The sequence below is a fragment of the Phyllostomus hastatus genome, unplaced genomic scaffold (assembly GCF_019186645.2).
Source record: "Phyllostomus hastatus isolate PE091 unplaced genomic scaffold, TTU_PhHast_1.1 phas_scaffold_11, whole genome shotgun sequence".
Lineage (NCBI taxonomy): Eukaryota > Metazoa > Chordata > Mammalia > Chiroptera > Phyllostomidae > Phyllostomus > Phyllostomus hastatus.
The window spans coordinates 1014321-1027004 of record NW_025334005.1 but is presented as its reverse complement, the minus strand read 5'-3'; the positions used below and the strand labels follow the sequence as shown (position 1 = coordinate 1027004).

The following is a 12684-nucleotide window of genomic DNA, read 5'->3' as shown; positions in this document are numbered from 1 at the left end:
TCCAGTCTTTTACAAAGAAATACGTCATCGCATCATCAGTGCTACTCTCCTTAGTACATTAAAAAAAAAAAAAAGAGCCACCCCTATCTATACTCTGGGAGAGGGCCCGCGGGCCACCGAGGCTGGACCCTGCGTGGGAGTTCCGCATCCTGGGAGGTCCCTGCCCGCTTCGCAGCCGCCGTGCGCGCCTTTTCTGAGCCTTACGGTAAGCACCGCGCGCAGAGCAACCACGTGGCGGCAGAGCCGAGGCCGGGCGGGAATGCGCGGAATGCGCGGCGGCCCGCTCTGCTCCTGAGCCAAGGCCTGGGTTCCCGCAGCGCGCCTCCGGCCGAGCCTGTCTTCCCAGACCGGCTGCTCCCCAGCCCCAGGCCCCGTGGCCCAGAACCGCAGGGGCGGGTGGAGCCCCTGTACGAGCACCTCCGCGAGGCTTGGGGACTGACAGGGGCCCATTGGACCCCTCCCACCCCCGCGCCAGGAACTCCCCAAGGGGTCCAAACCCGTGTTCTGCCACCAGGCCCAACTGCGTGAGGCTGAGAGGCCCATGGGAAGGGGTGCAGGGCGTTAGGCGTGGGACCCCTCTCCACTCACCTGAAAAAAATGTTCCTCCCCCACCCCTCCTGGCAAGTGTCCAGAGCCCCAGAACTCGGAGGGTCCCCATGATCGAGACATCACCACCCAGCCCTGGCTGTCCCTCCACCCACCCACCTCCAGGGCCGCAGCGAAGGAGGGAAACTTGCGCGTTTTGAGGGCAGAACAAAGCTGCCTAGAAGGCAGGAGGCTGCCGCCCCCCCCCCCCCCCGCAGTCTCCGAGAAAGGGAGGGGATGGGGGTCTGGTGACAGGTCCTAGAGGGGAGTGGAGGGACCTCAAGTCCCCGGCCGGGGCAGGGGTGCCACAGGAACAAGGAGGGTCTCCAACGGCCCCCCTGCAGCAGGTCCAGTTCCTGCGAGCCCCTGCCCGCGGCCGGTTTCCGAGGCGCCGCGAGTCTCCGCAGCAGCAACCTGCGCCCTAGTCCGGGGCGGGGGTCTGCTTCTCTGGGGGGCGGGTCGCGGCCCTGGTCGCCGTGTTGGCCACGGGAGACTCGAAGACATGGCCTCCTAGGTCGTCCCCTCACCTCCCGTGGTTTGCCTTAGTTGCAGTTGATGATCATCTCAATCTGGGCGCCCACTGCGCGCCCCTTGGTCAGCGCCGGGTCTGGGGCCCGCCACGCGGCCAGGGAGTTGCTAAGAGACTTGGGGTTTCCTGCTGCTCAGAGCACCAGGCGATACATGTGCAGGGGTGACGTTCAGGGAAGTACAGTGTTCTCCCATGCCCGAAGGGCACCCTCTCCCTCGGGATCCTAGAGGCCGGGGGAGCCAGCCCCCTCCCACACCTGTTGGGGTTTGCTTTTCGCTTCCCACGCACACCACGCCCGAGACTTTCAAAGGCGGGAAGGGGTGAACCGACCCCGCATTCCAACGTGTTGACCACTGGGGTTCAGAGGGGGGCGGTCTGTGTGTGGCTGAAATGAACAGAAGAGAGGTAGGAACGCACGCCGCCGGCTTGGCAACGTGGGAGGTGCGGCTGCCCCGGTGTCCAGCTTGTGACTGTCCCGGGTTCCTGGGCCAGAGGCCGCAGCTTTGCGACAGCGGAGAGCCGCACTGGCGTAGCCCGGGCGGAGCTACCGCCACGCGTGGGCCGCCACGCGCACCCCCAAAGCGAGCGGTCTGGGGGAAGGGGAGCCCGAGCGCCCCCGGAACCCTGCGGCCCTCATTCGGAAGCGTTTTTCTAGGGCGATGTAAGGGCTTAACAAAGGAAAACTCGCGGAGCCGCAGCCAAGTCCTTTCAAGTCGCCGCCAGGTATGCGGCGGCAGGTGACCCCACCTGGGTGCCCTCCCCCCGCCCCTGCCCTCTCGGGAGAAGGCGGGTGCCCAGAGATCGACACCCGTGTACGATCTCCATTGGGCCCTGCACCCCCTCCCCAGAGCGTCCGGCTGGGCGGCGCGCAGCCGCGTTGCATCCCAGGGTCGACGCCGCGGCGCGCCGGTTCCTGAATGAACGCGCTCCCTTCCCCCGCCTTGAATGAAGGTTCCCACAGCCAGGGACGGTGGCAAACGCGCCTGCCGCGGAATTCGCCCTCTCCGGGCCGACAATCCGCCGGAGCCACGGTCACCGCGGTGGGGGGCCAGGGACCGAGGAAAGCGGGAAGGTGTTTTAAGTTACTTTTGGATTTCCTTTCGAACCAACCTGGTTTCCCTACCGATTGGGCCGCCAGCCTTTTGTCTCCAAATGGTCACCAAGAAATTAGCGCAGAGCACTTTAAATGAGCCCAGAATTCGCAGTTCCTGCTTCGTGGTGGATTTTTTTTTTAAGGAGTGCAAAATTAAAACTGCAACAGAAAAGTTTTTTAAAGTTGCTTTTCTCTTAGAAAAAAAAATTAAAATCAAAACGTATTGTCTGTCTCCCAGAAGAAGCAGCTTTCAAGGGCTAGGGGCTGTTGGCCCCCTTGGGGGCTCCGGGGAATGCAGATCTGTGCTCCCTGGTGGGGGCTGGGCGGCCGGCGCTCCCCGCCGGGCCCCAAATTCCAGCGCCTCCCCCGCGGGTTCCTGGACGGCTCTTCACGCTCACTGGCCGGGCTTGCACTTTTGCGCCCGTCCCTGAGCGGTGCAATCAACGAAGTTCCTCGTAGAGATCTGCCCGGTCCGCCTAGTAACAGCGCCGCGCCCCCATTGGCTCATGCTAATTCCAGTTTCCTCTGCCTTTCTCCCGGGTTGGGGGGGGGGGGCGGGGAGGTCCCTCTTGGACCCGGAGCCCGTTTTGCCGGAGTGGGCGAGCCTCTTTCTGCCCCGCTGCCCCTACCTATCGCTGGCCTGCCTCGGGCCGGGCAGGGGCGCGCGCGGGGCTCGGGCCCCTTAGACCCCCGGGACAGGAGCCGCCGGGTGATAGCACACAGCCCCATAAATCATCCGGGCGGCCGCCGGGTCGGGATTTTATGAATGAAAAAGCAGTCCGGCCGCCCTCGTGCGCGGGCTGAGGCTGCAAGGCTTCAGCCAGCCCCGGGCCAACCCGAGCATGGGTGCCGGGGGAGGGGGACACGCAGTGGGTGCTCCCTGTTTGGGCCACCCACGGCTTCTGAAGCGTGAGCCGGGGGTAATTACCCTCCTGGACCCGGAATGTCTGTAACCCTAACACCCGCAGGGGAGGGGGCGCGGGAAGAATCGGCCGTGAAAGTGGGGGGGTGCCTTGCCGTGGTGCGTGCGACCTTGCGAAGAGGGTGGGCTTTTTTGTCCGCGTCCTTTCAGCCGTCACTGTTAGGGGGTACGGTGGTTGGATAACACTAACATGTATTCAGGGGGAAGTAAATGAACAGTTTTCTTAATTTGGGGCAGGTATTGTAAAACTTATCAAAGTGTTAAGATTGGGTAAAATACCTTTATTTTTTAAAAGCACGGAGAAGACAATCTAATGGCTAAACATTTTATGTATCCTTTAATATGTCTCTTAAACTTGCTACAATATTGGGGACCCTCAGAGAGTCACGAACATATATAGATTTTTGTTTAAAAACCATCCGATCAGTACACCCATTTCTTTAATTTAAAATTGCTCTCATTTTTGCCAGCCCCTGCCATCCCCATCAAGCTCACGAGTGCAGCCCACGGCAGATTAATAGGATGAAAAGGTGTCCACACCCCCAACAGAACCAATTAAGAAGCTTCCGGTGGTCTTGTCCCAGGCAGAAAGGCGACAAATATTGCCAGAGATTTATTTTACTTTTTAATTTAAAAATGAGCCAGGACAGAGACCACTGTTTGGCTGCCTTCTAAACAGGGTGTTTTTCTAGCAGTTAAGTTGCCGGGAGGGGTGGGTTGGGATTTGGGGACCCCCGCAAGGATGGGTCCGGCCAAGGTAGGAAGACAGCCCGCAGACCCCCTAAGCGGAGAGGACAGATCTCAGGAAATGCTGGCCACCATCTTGGGCTGCTGCTGGATTTTTCGGGCATTTATTTTGTTTTATTTTATTTTTCTGAGCGAGCGCATGCATGCTAGGCTGCAGTCTATTAAATGTTTAGGGTCACCCCCCAGGGCATTTGCAACGACCCCCCCTGTGCACAGGAACAAAGCCTCCAGCAGGGCTGTGGGCTCCCTGGGTGTCCCTGAACGCTAAATGGTTCCTGAAATCTACACGTGTTAATGAAAATGAAAGAAGATGTAGACGTTGAGATTCCTTGGCCGCCTCACCGCCCCTGGGTGCCCTCGTGGCGTTCTCGGAAATGCGCCCATTCTCCCGGCTCGGATATAGGGTGACGCCAAGCCCCGGAGTCCCCCCTCCATGCGGTCTCCCACCCCCCCCAACCCCCGATTGCGTGTGGCCTGCCCGCCCTCCTAGTTGTCCCCCTCTGCAAAGCCACCTCTACCCCACCCCCAAATCCCAAGGGACCCGCTCCGGGAGAACAGCCCCCCTGCACCCCTGTTCCCCGGCGGGGAGAAAGGCTGCCTCGGGGTGATTTGCATTTCTATGAAAACCGGGCTTGGGGGCAACTCCGCGGCGGGACTCTGCCCCTCGACGCTCCCCGGCGCTGCGCGCCCGCGCCCCCTCCCCCTGAGCCCGCCCCCGCCCCCCTCCCATTCTCTGCCTGGCTTTGATCTCCGCTGAACAACAGTAACGTCACAGGGACTACAGGGAAGTTTTGTTGGAAGTTGCAAAGTCCTGGAGCCTCCAGAGGGCTGTCGGCGCAGTAGCAGCGAGCAGCAGCGTCCACGCGCTCCGGCTAGGGGCAGAAGAGCTCGGGGGAGCGCGGGGCGCAGAAGCTAGAGACGAGCGCGGACCGAACCCCCGAGCCACCGCCCGCCCCAGGCAGACCAGCAGAGCCCCAGTCATGGCGCACCAGCTCCTGTGCTGCGAAGTGGAGACCATCCGCCGGGCGTACCCGGATGCCAACCTTCTCAACGACCGGGTGCTGCGGGCCATGCTCCAGGCGGAGGAGACCTGCGCGCCCTCCGTGTCCTACTTCAAGTGTGTGCAAAAGGAAATCGTGCCGTCCATGCGCAAGATCGTGGCCACCTGGATGCTGGAGGTGCGGGGCTTCTCGCGGCTCTCTTAACACTTCCTGCAGCTTGTTACCCAAACTCACGTTCCTTTGCCACTCACCTTCCCTTTTCCCACCCTAACTTTGAAGTTTTCTGGGGTGGTTGTTAGGAATCGTATTTTTAAAAAATACAGATGTTGTGGGTATTTTTTGAACGAGGAGGGGGGTGGGAGCATTAGAAATTCCCTTTTCTGGGGGGAGGGGAGAGGCCGGGGAGGGGGTCCCTTTGGGAAAAGCCAGTGCCAGACGCACCCCAACTGGCTCGAGGGTGCGAGCAGGAAATTTGGGTGCCCTTTGTGGCCCCCGCCTGTGCCCCAGCCCCGCTGCGCCGCCTCCGCCGGCCGCCAAGCCACCAGCTCCAGGGGGAGGGGGCATATATTTGATTTTAAAATTAATATCCATGGACACGTATGCAAGGGCCGCTCGTGCCAGTATTATGCGCCATCTTTGTTCTTTTATTGCAAAGCAAAAGTGTTTATTAATAATTGGGGGCAGGGTGGGGGCGGGGAGCGGCTGGCGAGGCGTTGGGGCCGCGGCGAGGGGCCGCGCGGATGCCAGGAACCGGCGGGAGGGGCGCACGGACCGAGAGCGGGCATTTTGGGGGGGCACCCCTCTCAGGAAGGGGGGCCCTTTGTTCAAGCAGCGAGTCCCGGGGCGCCCTGCATGGCCAGCCAGGGCCGGAGAGCACGCCGGGCTGCAAGGTCGCGTGGCCCCCAAGACACAGGGGGTTGACCCTCATCGGCAGGGGTCTCAGTTCGGGGTCCTGTTTGGAGCGAGCTGGAGGCTCAGATCACATTTAAGGTTTTCAGTGGGCGCCTGGGGTACCCGCAAATATTTTAAAATAATTTCTGAAAGTGCGGCGTGGTGCCCTTGCCAGAGGGAAACGGCGCCCGCGCCCAGAGGGCGGGGGGGCCCCGAGTTTCAATTCCTGGGGATCTCCCCAGAGCCCGAAACGAGCTCTCGACCCCCGGGTCGGGTAAAGGGCCGCCCGACGGTCATTTTCAGGGGTTTTTTATGTACCTAATTATTTTTTAAATATTTTTAAATATTTTTTGAAAAGATGACGTCTGGGGAAATGCGGCGCGGCGGCCTGGGACGCCACCTTTGTGTCTCGCAGGCGCTGCGAGCGCGGCGCCCAGCCCGGTGGCCCCACACCCCTTTTTTTGCGACCCTGATCCAGGCGGGTCCCCGGCACCCACCCGGGCCGGGGTCCCCAGGGCCGGCAGCGCGCGCACAGCGCGCACCGCCCAATCGTGCCCGCTCTCGCCGGGCCAGCCTCCCGGGGACTTTCCCTTTCAGTTTCGGGGTGGGTGGGTATTGGGGACACTCGGGGGAGGGGGACCATCACTGAAAGCGTCTGCCGCTCCCTGCCCGACCCTCTGCGCGCTCGGAGGCTCGCGGCCCGGACGCGAGCAGGGGCCCGGGGCGGGGTCCTGGCAACGGCGGTCACGGCCCCGGTGCCCCGGCAGGTCTGCGAGGAGCAGAAGTGCGAGGAGGAGGTCTTCCCGCTGGCCATGAACTACCTGGACCGCATCCTGTCGCTGGAGCCCATGAAGAAGAGCCGCCTGCAGCTGTTGGGGGCCACCTGCATGTTCGTGGCCTCCAAGATGAAGGAGACCATCCCCCTGACCGCGGAGAAGTTGTGCATCTACACTGACAACTCCATCCGGCCCGATGAGCTGCTGGTAACACCTCTGCCCATCGACATCCCGCTAGCCAGAGGCCCCCGGGGTGCGGGGAGGGGGAGGCGGGAAGCCCCACGGCCCGGGCCCCTCCCGGGAGCCGGCGGGCCCCGGGTTGCCCCGAATCGCGGCCGCCCCACCTCGCTTTTAGCTGCGACTCCCAACGCGTCTGCTGCATCCGTAGCATGGCCGAAAAGTGGACGGCGCGCGCCCTCTAGCGGCGTCGGCGCGCGTCGCGGCCCCGGCCTCGCGTGCGTTCCAGGCACTGGAGGGCTTTCTTCTCCGCTTGGAAAGATCCGGTCTGCCGTCGGAACGCGGGGCACGCACGCTCTTTTGGTGTGGAATTGCACGTTGTCCCCCACCTCCTGGATCTCCACCGTCGCCATCCCCTCTCTCCAGGCCCGGGTCCCACTCGGCCCCCAGGAGCTCCCTGCCCCGCTCCTCATGCTTCTTCGCCCGCTCGTTTCCACAGCAAATGGAGCTGCTGCTGGTGAACAAGCTCAAGTGGAACCTGGCCGCCACCACCCCGCACGACTTCATCGAGCACTTCCTCTCCAAGATGCCGGTGACCGAGGAGAACAGACAGATCATCCGCAAGCACGCGCAGACCTTCGTGGCCCTCTGCGCCACAGGTAGGGCCGCTCTGCTGGGCGCCCCTGGAGGAGCTCCCTGCACCCTGCCTCAGTTTCCCCATCTGAACAGATGGTCCCGCAGCCCTTCCTGTTCTCAGAAGCGCTCCTCCGCCCCTGTTCTGTTGGGGATGGTGGAGGGGGGTTGTCCTCCTGGAGCCGCCTGGCCTGTGTCCAGCGACCGTGGCTTCTGCTCCCCACTCCAGGCAGGGGCGGCTCCACCCTAGAAGGGGTTTAGTTTAGGCCCGCCTCTCCCCACCCCTCCCTCTCTAGCCCTTCCCTGTGTCCTCCAGGAGCCTGAGCTTTGGGGCCCCCTCCTGGCCTCTCCCTGCTGGGCCACCTGCCAGGGGCGCCTCCAGGGGTGGGGAGCCCTGGCCTACAGTGCCTGCACCACGTGCTCTGGGCGGCCAGCTCGGCCCTCCTGCGGGGGCGGCGGCCACCAGAGGAGCCTGGCTGCCTGAGGCCCTGCTTGGGGCGCCTCAGCTGAGCCTTGGGAGGGGCTCCGGAGCAGCCTGCTGCTGCGGTTGGGGGCGGGGCGGGGGCAGGGGCGGGGGCAGGGGCGGGGCGCGGGAGAGGCCTCTCCCTGGCGCCTCCCCTACTCCAGCCCAGCCCCTGGCAGCAGCCAGCCTTTCAAAGCCCAGGGCAGAACCCCACCCCCAACACACACACACACACACACACACACACACACACACACACACACACCCCACCCCCGTGGCCTCCAGCTTCCCCCGGCCCTGCTCCTGACCTCCGTGACCCCTTTCTTGCCTCCCCAGAGGCCCATGCCCCCATCCCGCCCAACTCTGTGTGGCCCGCCTCTGTCCCTGGTCAAGCCTCGGTTGTCCCATCTGTCTGGGGCTTACCCCCGGCAACCTAAGGAGCACACTTCATCAGATGGGAAGATGGCCTCTGGTGTCCGTCACCTCCTGGGGGGGGTGGGGCAGAGCCCCCGAGTGGTGTCCCAGCGCGCCCCCCTGATGCCTGCACTCTAGGGGCTGGTGTTTCCGGGGTAGGCAAGAGCTGGGACGGTTCTTACTGGCCTCTCCAGCCTCCTCCAAGTCCTTCCAAGTGAGGCGTGGGGGGGACAGATGCAGAAGCCAAGGACATTGTTGGCCTGGATGGATCCGAGGGGTGGGGGCGTTCCAGCGCCGGCCCTCGGGTGGGGGCGGGGAGCCTGGCGCGGGCCATCCCCTCTGGCTGGGGCGCCTCTGAGGGGAGAGGCCACCAGAGACTTCCAGACAGCCTTTTATGGGGTTGAAAGTGGTTCGAAGAAACAGCGGTTTCCTGGAGATCAGACAGCGACTGGTTCTTGCACGCCTTCCCCGCTGGATGGCTGGGGCAGCCTGGAGCCGCCCGTTGCCCGAGACCCCAGGGAAGCGGGCTGTGAGGGAGGCAGGCCCCGCGCATGCGCTGCGTCCTGGCTCTGGTCCAGCTCCCAAGCTGCTGCGGTCACTGCGTGAGCACGGGGCCCAGCAGGCGCCCTGACTGCGTGCTCAGATACCTCAGCCCACCCGGGGAGACCCAGCTTTTTGCTCACATTAACTCCTAGAGCTCCCCCCACCCCATGACGGGACCTTCGGCCACAGAGGGGAGCAGCTGCCCTTACCGAACCCCTCAGGCGATGCTCAGGGTCCTGGTCCTGATCCTGCCCGCGCAGTTTGGAGATAAGGGGTTGCAACCGTGCCCTCGGCACCAACGGACCTCTCTCGAGTTGAGAGAGACGTAACTGAAGCACAGACACACGGTCATGTGACGTGGGGGCGTGAGCATGCATCCCATTGAATGGCTCACCCAGCGCCTGGAGCTCAGAATTCCTGCGCCTGCGCATGCGTCACCCGCGCGGCGCTGGGTGTAGCTATTAAAGAGTTGTGTCCACCGGCACCTTTCCTTGTGCTGTGGTGGCCTTCGAAGGTGCCACACTCAGCGCTGGCCCCAGGCTGCAGGCCCCCAACTCCCCCGTGAATGTGCTGGAATCAGGGGCCCCTCCGGAATAATTCCTCATCGGGTGCCACAAAAAGGCTGGCTCCGCTTAAGCGTCCTTACTGTCTTTCCATAGTAGGCCCTTCATGAGCTGGGGAGGGGCGTGCTGCCCGCCCTCACCAGATGGAGGGTCTCCCTGCAGTTCCAGGAGGGAGCGTGCTGGCCCAAATGACAATGTGCCTGCCGCACCTGACGTAGGGTTCTGGCTGCCTGGGGCTGGTCCCCTGCTGGGAAGCCTGTAAGCTGTGGGGGGGACATGCGTGCCCCTCAAGGGCTTGTGGGGGGTCTGTAGAGGACTACTTACAGCCTCCAGCCCTTGTGCCAGTGCAGGGACCTAGAGACAACTCCTCCTGGTCCCCTCAGGGTTTGCCAGCGCTCACTCAGGTGCATAAACTCCAACACACCCAGCCGGCTCCTGCGTGGGGGCTGAGGGTGGGGCGTCCCTTCCTGCGCTGGGCGCATCTGGAGCCCAGACCCGCCCTTGCACACCCGGGTGGGAACCAGAGGTGGGCCCCACAGGGTTCCCCCACTCACAGGCCCCTTGCCTCTCCCTCTGCCACAGACGTGAAGTTCATTTCCAACCCACCCTCCATGGTGGCTGCTGGGAGCGTGGTGTCCGCGGTGCAAGGCCTGCACCTGGGAAGCTGCGGCAGCTTCCTGTCCTATCACCGCCTCACTCGATTCCTCTCCAAAATGATCAGGTGTGACCCGGTAAGTGGCCCTGCCCCACTCCCATGCAGGCTTCGGGGGGCTGCCTGGTCCCCGGCACCGGACACCCCAGTGCCTGGGGTGCTGACGGGGGGGGGGGTGCTTTGGCTTGTGCCGGGGCCCTTGAAGACGACAGGATTGGGGTCACAGGGGGATGGGCAGGTGCCTGCGTTTAGGGGCACCGGACCCATCACAGGCCAGCAGTGTGCCAGTGTCACCCACCCCTCCTGGGGGCTTCTGGGAGGAGGGGGCACCTCCGGGAAGAGGCCCCGAGGCAGGTCCTGCTGGTGACCCATGTCCCGGTGGTGGCCAGCAAGAGATGCTTCAAGGGGCTCCTGCAAGGTCTGGGGCAGTGACCACAGGCGCTGTGTGAGGCACCCTTGTTTCCGACAGCCCTCTGCTCGAGGCTGCTGCCGCCAGAGCCCGAGTCGCCCGTGCCTTCCTAAAGCCGTTGCTTTGCCCCCACATCCGTGCTTTCCTCAGAGAATTACCATCACTCCCAGGGCTCCTGGCATTGCCCAAGTGACACCAGTGTCAGCCGCCTACCCCTGGGGACGCACGACCGCCTTGCCTCCGGCCCAGGTCGGGCTTGGGGCGCCTTCTGGGGCCCCCCTGGAGCACTCGGGAGAGCCGCCAGGCCTGGAGTGGAATTGAGGCAGTGTCGGGTGCCTGGTGCCTGGGCCTCAGTTTCCTCATCTGTCGGATGGGGCCCCCCGCCCCTCCCCTGCCTGCCTGTCTGCAGTAGTTAATGTTCAAGGCGGTGGGGAAGCCCACCTGCTTTAACATTCTGGCAGAGGGGAGACCCGTGGCCGGGCCGTGGCTGGGGGCTGGATCCTAGAGTAGAAGCACGAGTGTGGCAGTGTCCTGGGAGCCGGGGCAGGTGGCCCTGACCCCAGAGCCAGCCTCTGCTTGGACCCTGGGGGCCGTGAGGTCACCTGGCTGTGAGCGGCACCTCCGAGCTGCTGGGACACTTGTCACTGTGAGACCAGGAGCAGCCCGAGAACCCCCACCCCCCTCGAAAACGCGAATGGCGGCCGCCAGTGGCAGCCCGCTGTGGGCGGGCACCGCCAAGGCCCGAGCACCGTCCAGGCTGCGGGCTGCTGAGCGGGATAAAGGGTCCCAGTCCCTTGGGGCCACCCGGCATTCATCATCAGTCATGCACGGCCTAACGCTCCGGGCGGCCATCCATCACAGAGGCCGGGTTCACCGCGGGGCTGACATGGCAGAGGTTAGATCCAAAAAAGCAGGGTGTGGAGGGCCTCCCAGCCCTGGATCAGATGGCTGGGTTCCCCGAGGACAACGGTGGGGCCGGAGATCAGGCCCCGCAGAGGAATTCCGGCGGGGGGGGGGGCGGCACGGGGACAGGCGGGGGGAGGGGGAGGAGGCGCAGGGTGACAGACTCATCTGTGCTCCCAGAAGGCGGCCAGCAGCCCCGTGGTCTCCGGTCCTGAGTGGGGCCACCGCTGCGTGCTTGGTGTGTGGGACAGCTGGTGGCCAGCCCGGGCCTGGGCCTGGGCCTGGGCCTGGGCCTAGTCCGTCCTGGGGGTGGGGCCCTGGGGTGGGGGCCTCCTTCTGAGCGCCGCGCCCCCCCCCACCCCCCCAGGACTGCCTCCGGGCCTGCCAGGAGCAGATCGAAGCACTGCTGGAGGCCAGCCTGCGCCAGGCCCAGCAGCAGAGCCTGGACCCCAAGGCTGCCGAGGAGGAGGAGGAGGAGGAAGAGGAGGTGGACCTGGCCTGCACGCCCACCGACGTGCGCGACGTGGACATTTGAGGGTGCTCGCGGCGAGGGGAGGGGCAGCCCCAGGTGCCGCCCTGACGGGCCTCGGCCGGAAGGGGAGGCCTCCTTCTCCTCCTGTTGGTTTTTTTTTTTTTCTTTGCTCTTTCTCCCTTCCGTCTCTGACTTAAGTGAAAGGCAAAAAAAAAAAAAAGTACCCCCAAAACTGCCTTTAAAAAAAAACACAAAAAAATAGTCTTTGCATAACCCTGCGCGGGGGGAGGGGGGCGGGGGGAGGGGGTGCTACCCAAGCAGAGGACCACGCACCCACAGTTGGCCGGCTTTCCTGTTGCGAGTGCGTGCGTCTGCTGCGTGCAGGTGGGCGTTGACACCAGGAGGGTCCGCAGGGGGGCTTAGATCTCATTCTCTGTGTGTTTAAAGCATAAAAACGTTCTTAAAGGATAGAAGAATTCAACAAAGCATTTTTAAAGTAGAAGAGCGTGTTTAGCTAGAAAAGCGTACTCTTGTGCTTTTCCTGAGGAGCACAGCTTTAAGGCGGCTGTAGGCATCTTGTATCTCGCTTGCTCATGCATGTAGTCACTTTATAAGTCACTTGTGTGTTTATTTTATTCGTAGGTAGGCGTGTACCCTTCCCCGCGTCCACGCGGATGGACCCCGTCGGGGAGCCTTAGTGTAGCTGAGCGGCCGGGGCGCTAGCCCTCCCCCTGCCCGTGGACCGACCGCCAGCGTGGGCGGTGGGCGCCGGCCGGCGGGGCACGCCTCGCGCGCGCTTTTAGAGAGAAGCCTGCGGTAGTGACGTCATAGCGTCTTAGGTTTGTAATCCTCCTGGTTTTGTAGCTGTCGGTCTAGGAGACGCTGGGTTTCCCGCCACCACGCCTGCAAGC

At 63.5% G+C, this 12684-nt stretch overlaps 1 protein-coding gene across 1 annotated transcript; it reads left to right on the top strand.

Annotated features, from left to right (window-relative positions):
- Nucleotides 1-4644: 4644 nt before the first annotated feature.
- Nucleotides 4645-12243, top strand: CCND1 (cyclin D1). The gene is made up of 5 exons (XM_045855402.1): nucleotides 4645-5054; nucleotides 6536-6751; nucleotides 7221-7380; nucleotides 9920-10068; nucleotides 11669-12243. Exons 1-5 carry the CDS (start codon nucleotides 4857-4859, stop codon nucleotides 11834-11836), a joined length of 891 nt encoding a protein of 296 aa, XP_045711358.1. The 5' UTR covers nucleotides 4645-4856; the 3' UTR covers nucleotides 11837-12243.
- The last annotated feature ends 441 nt before the right edge of the window (nucleotides 12244-12684 follow it).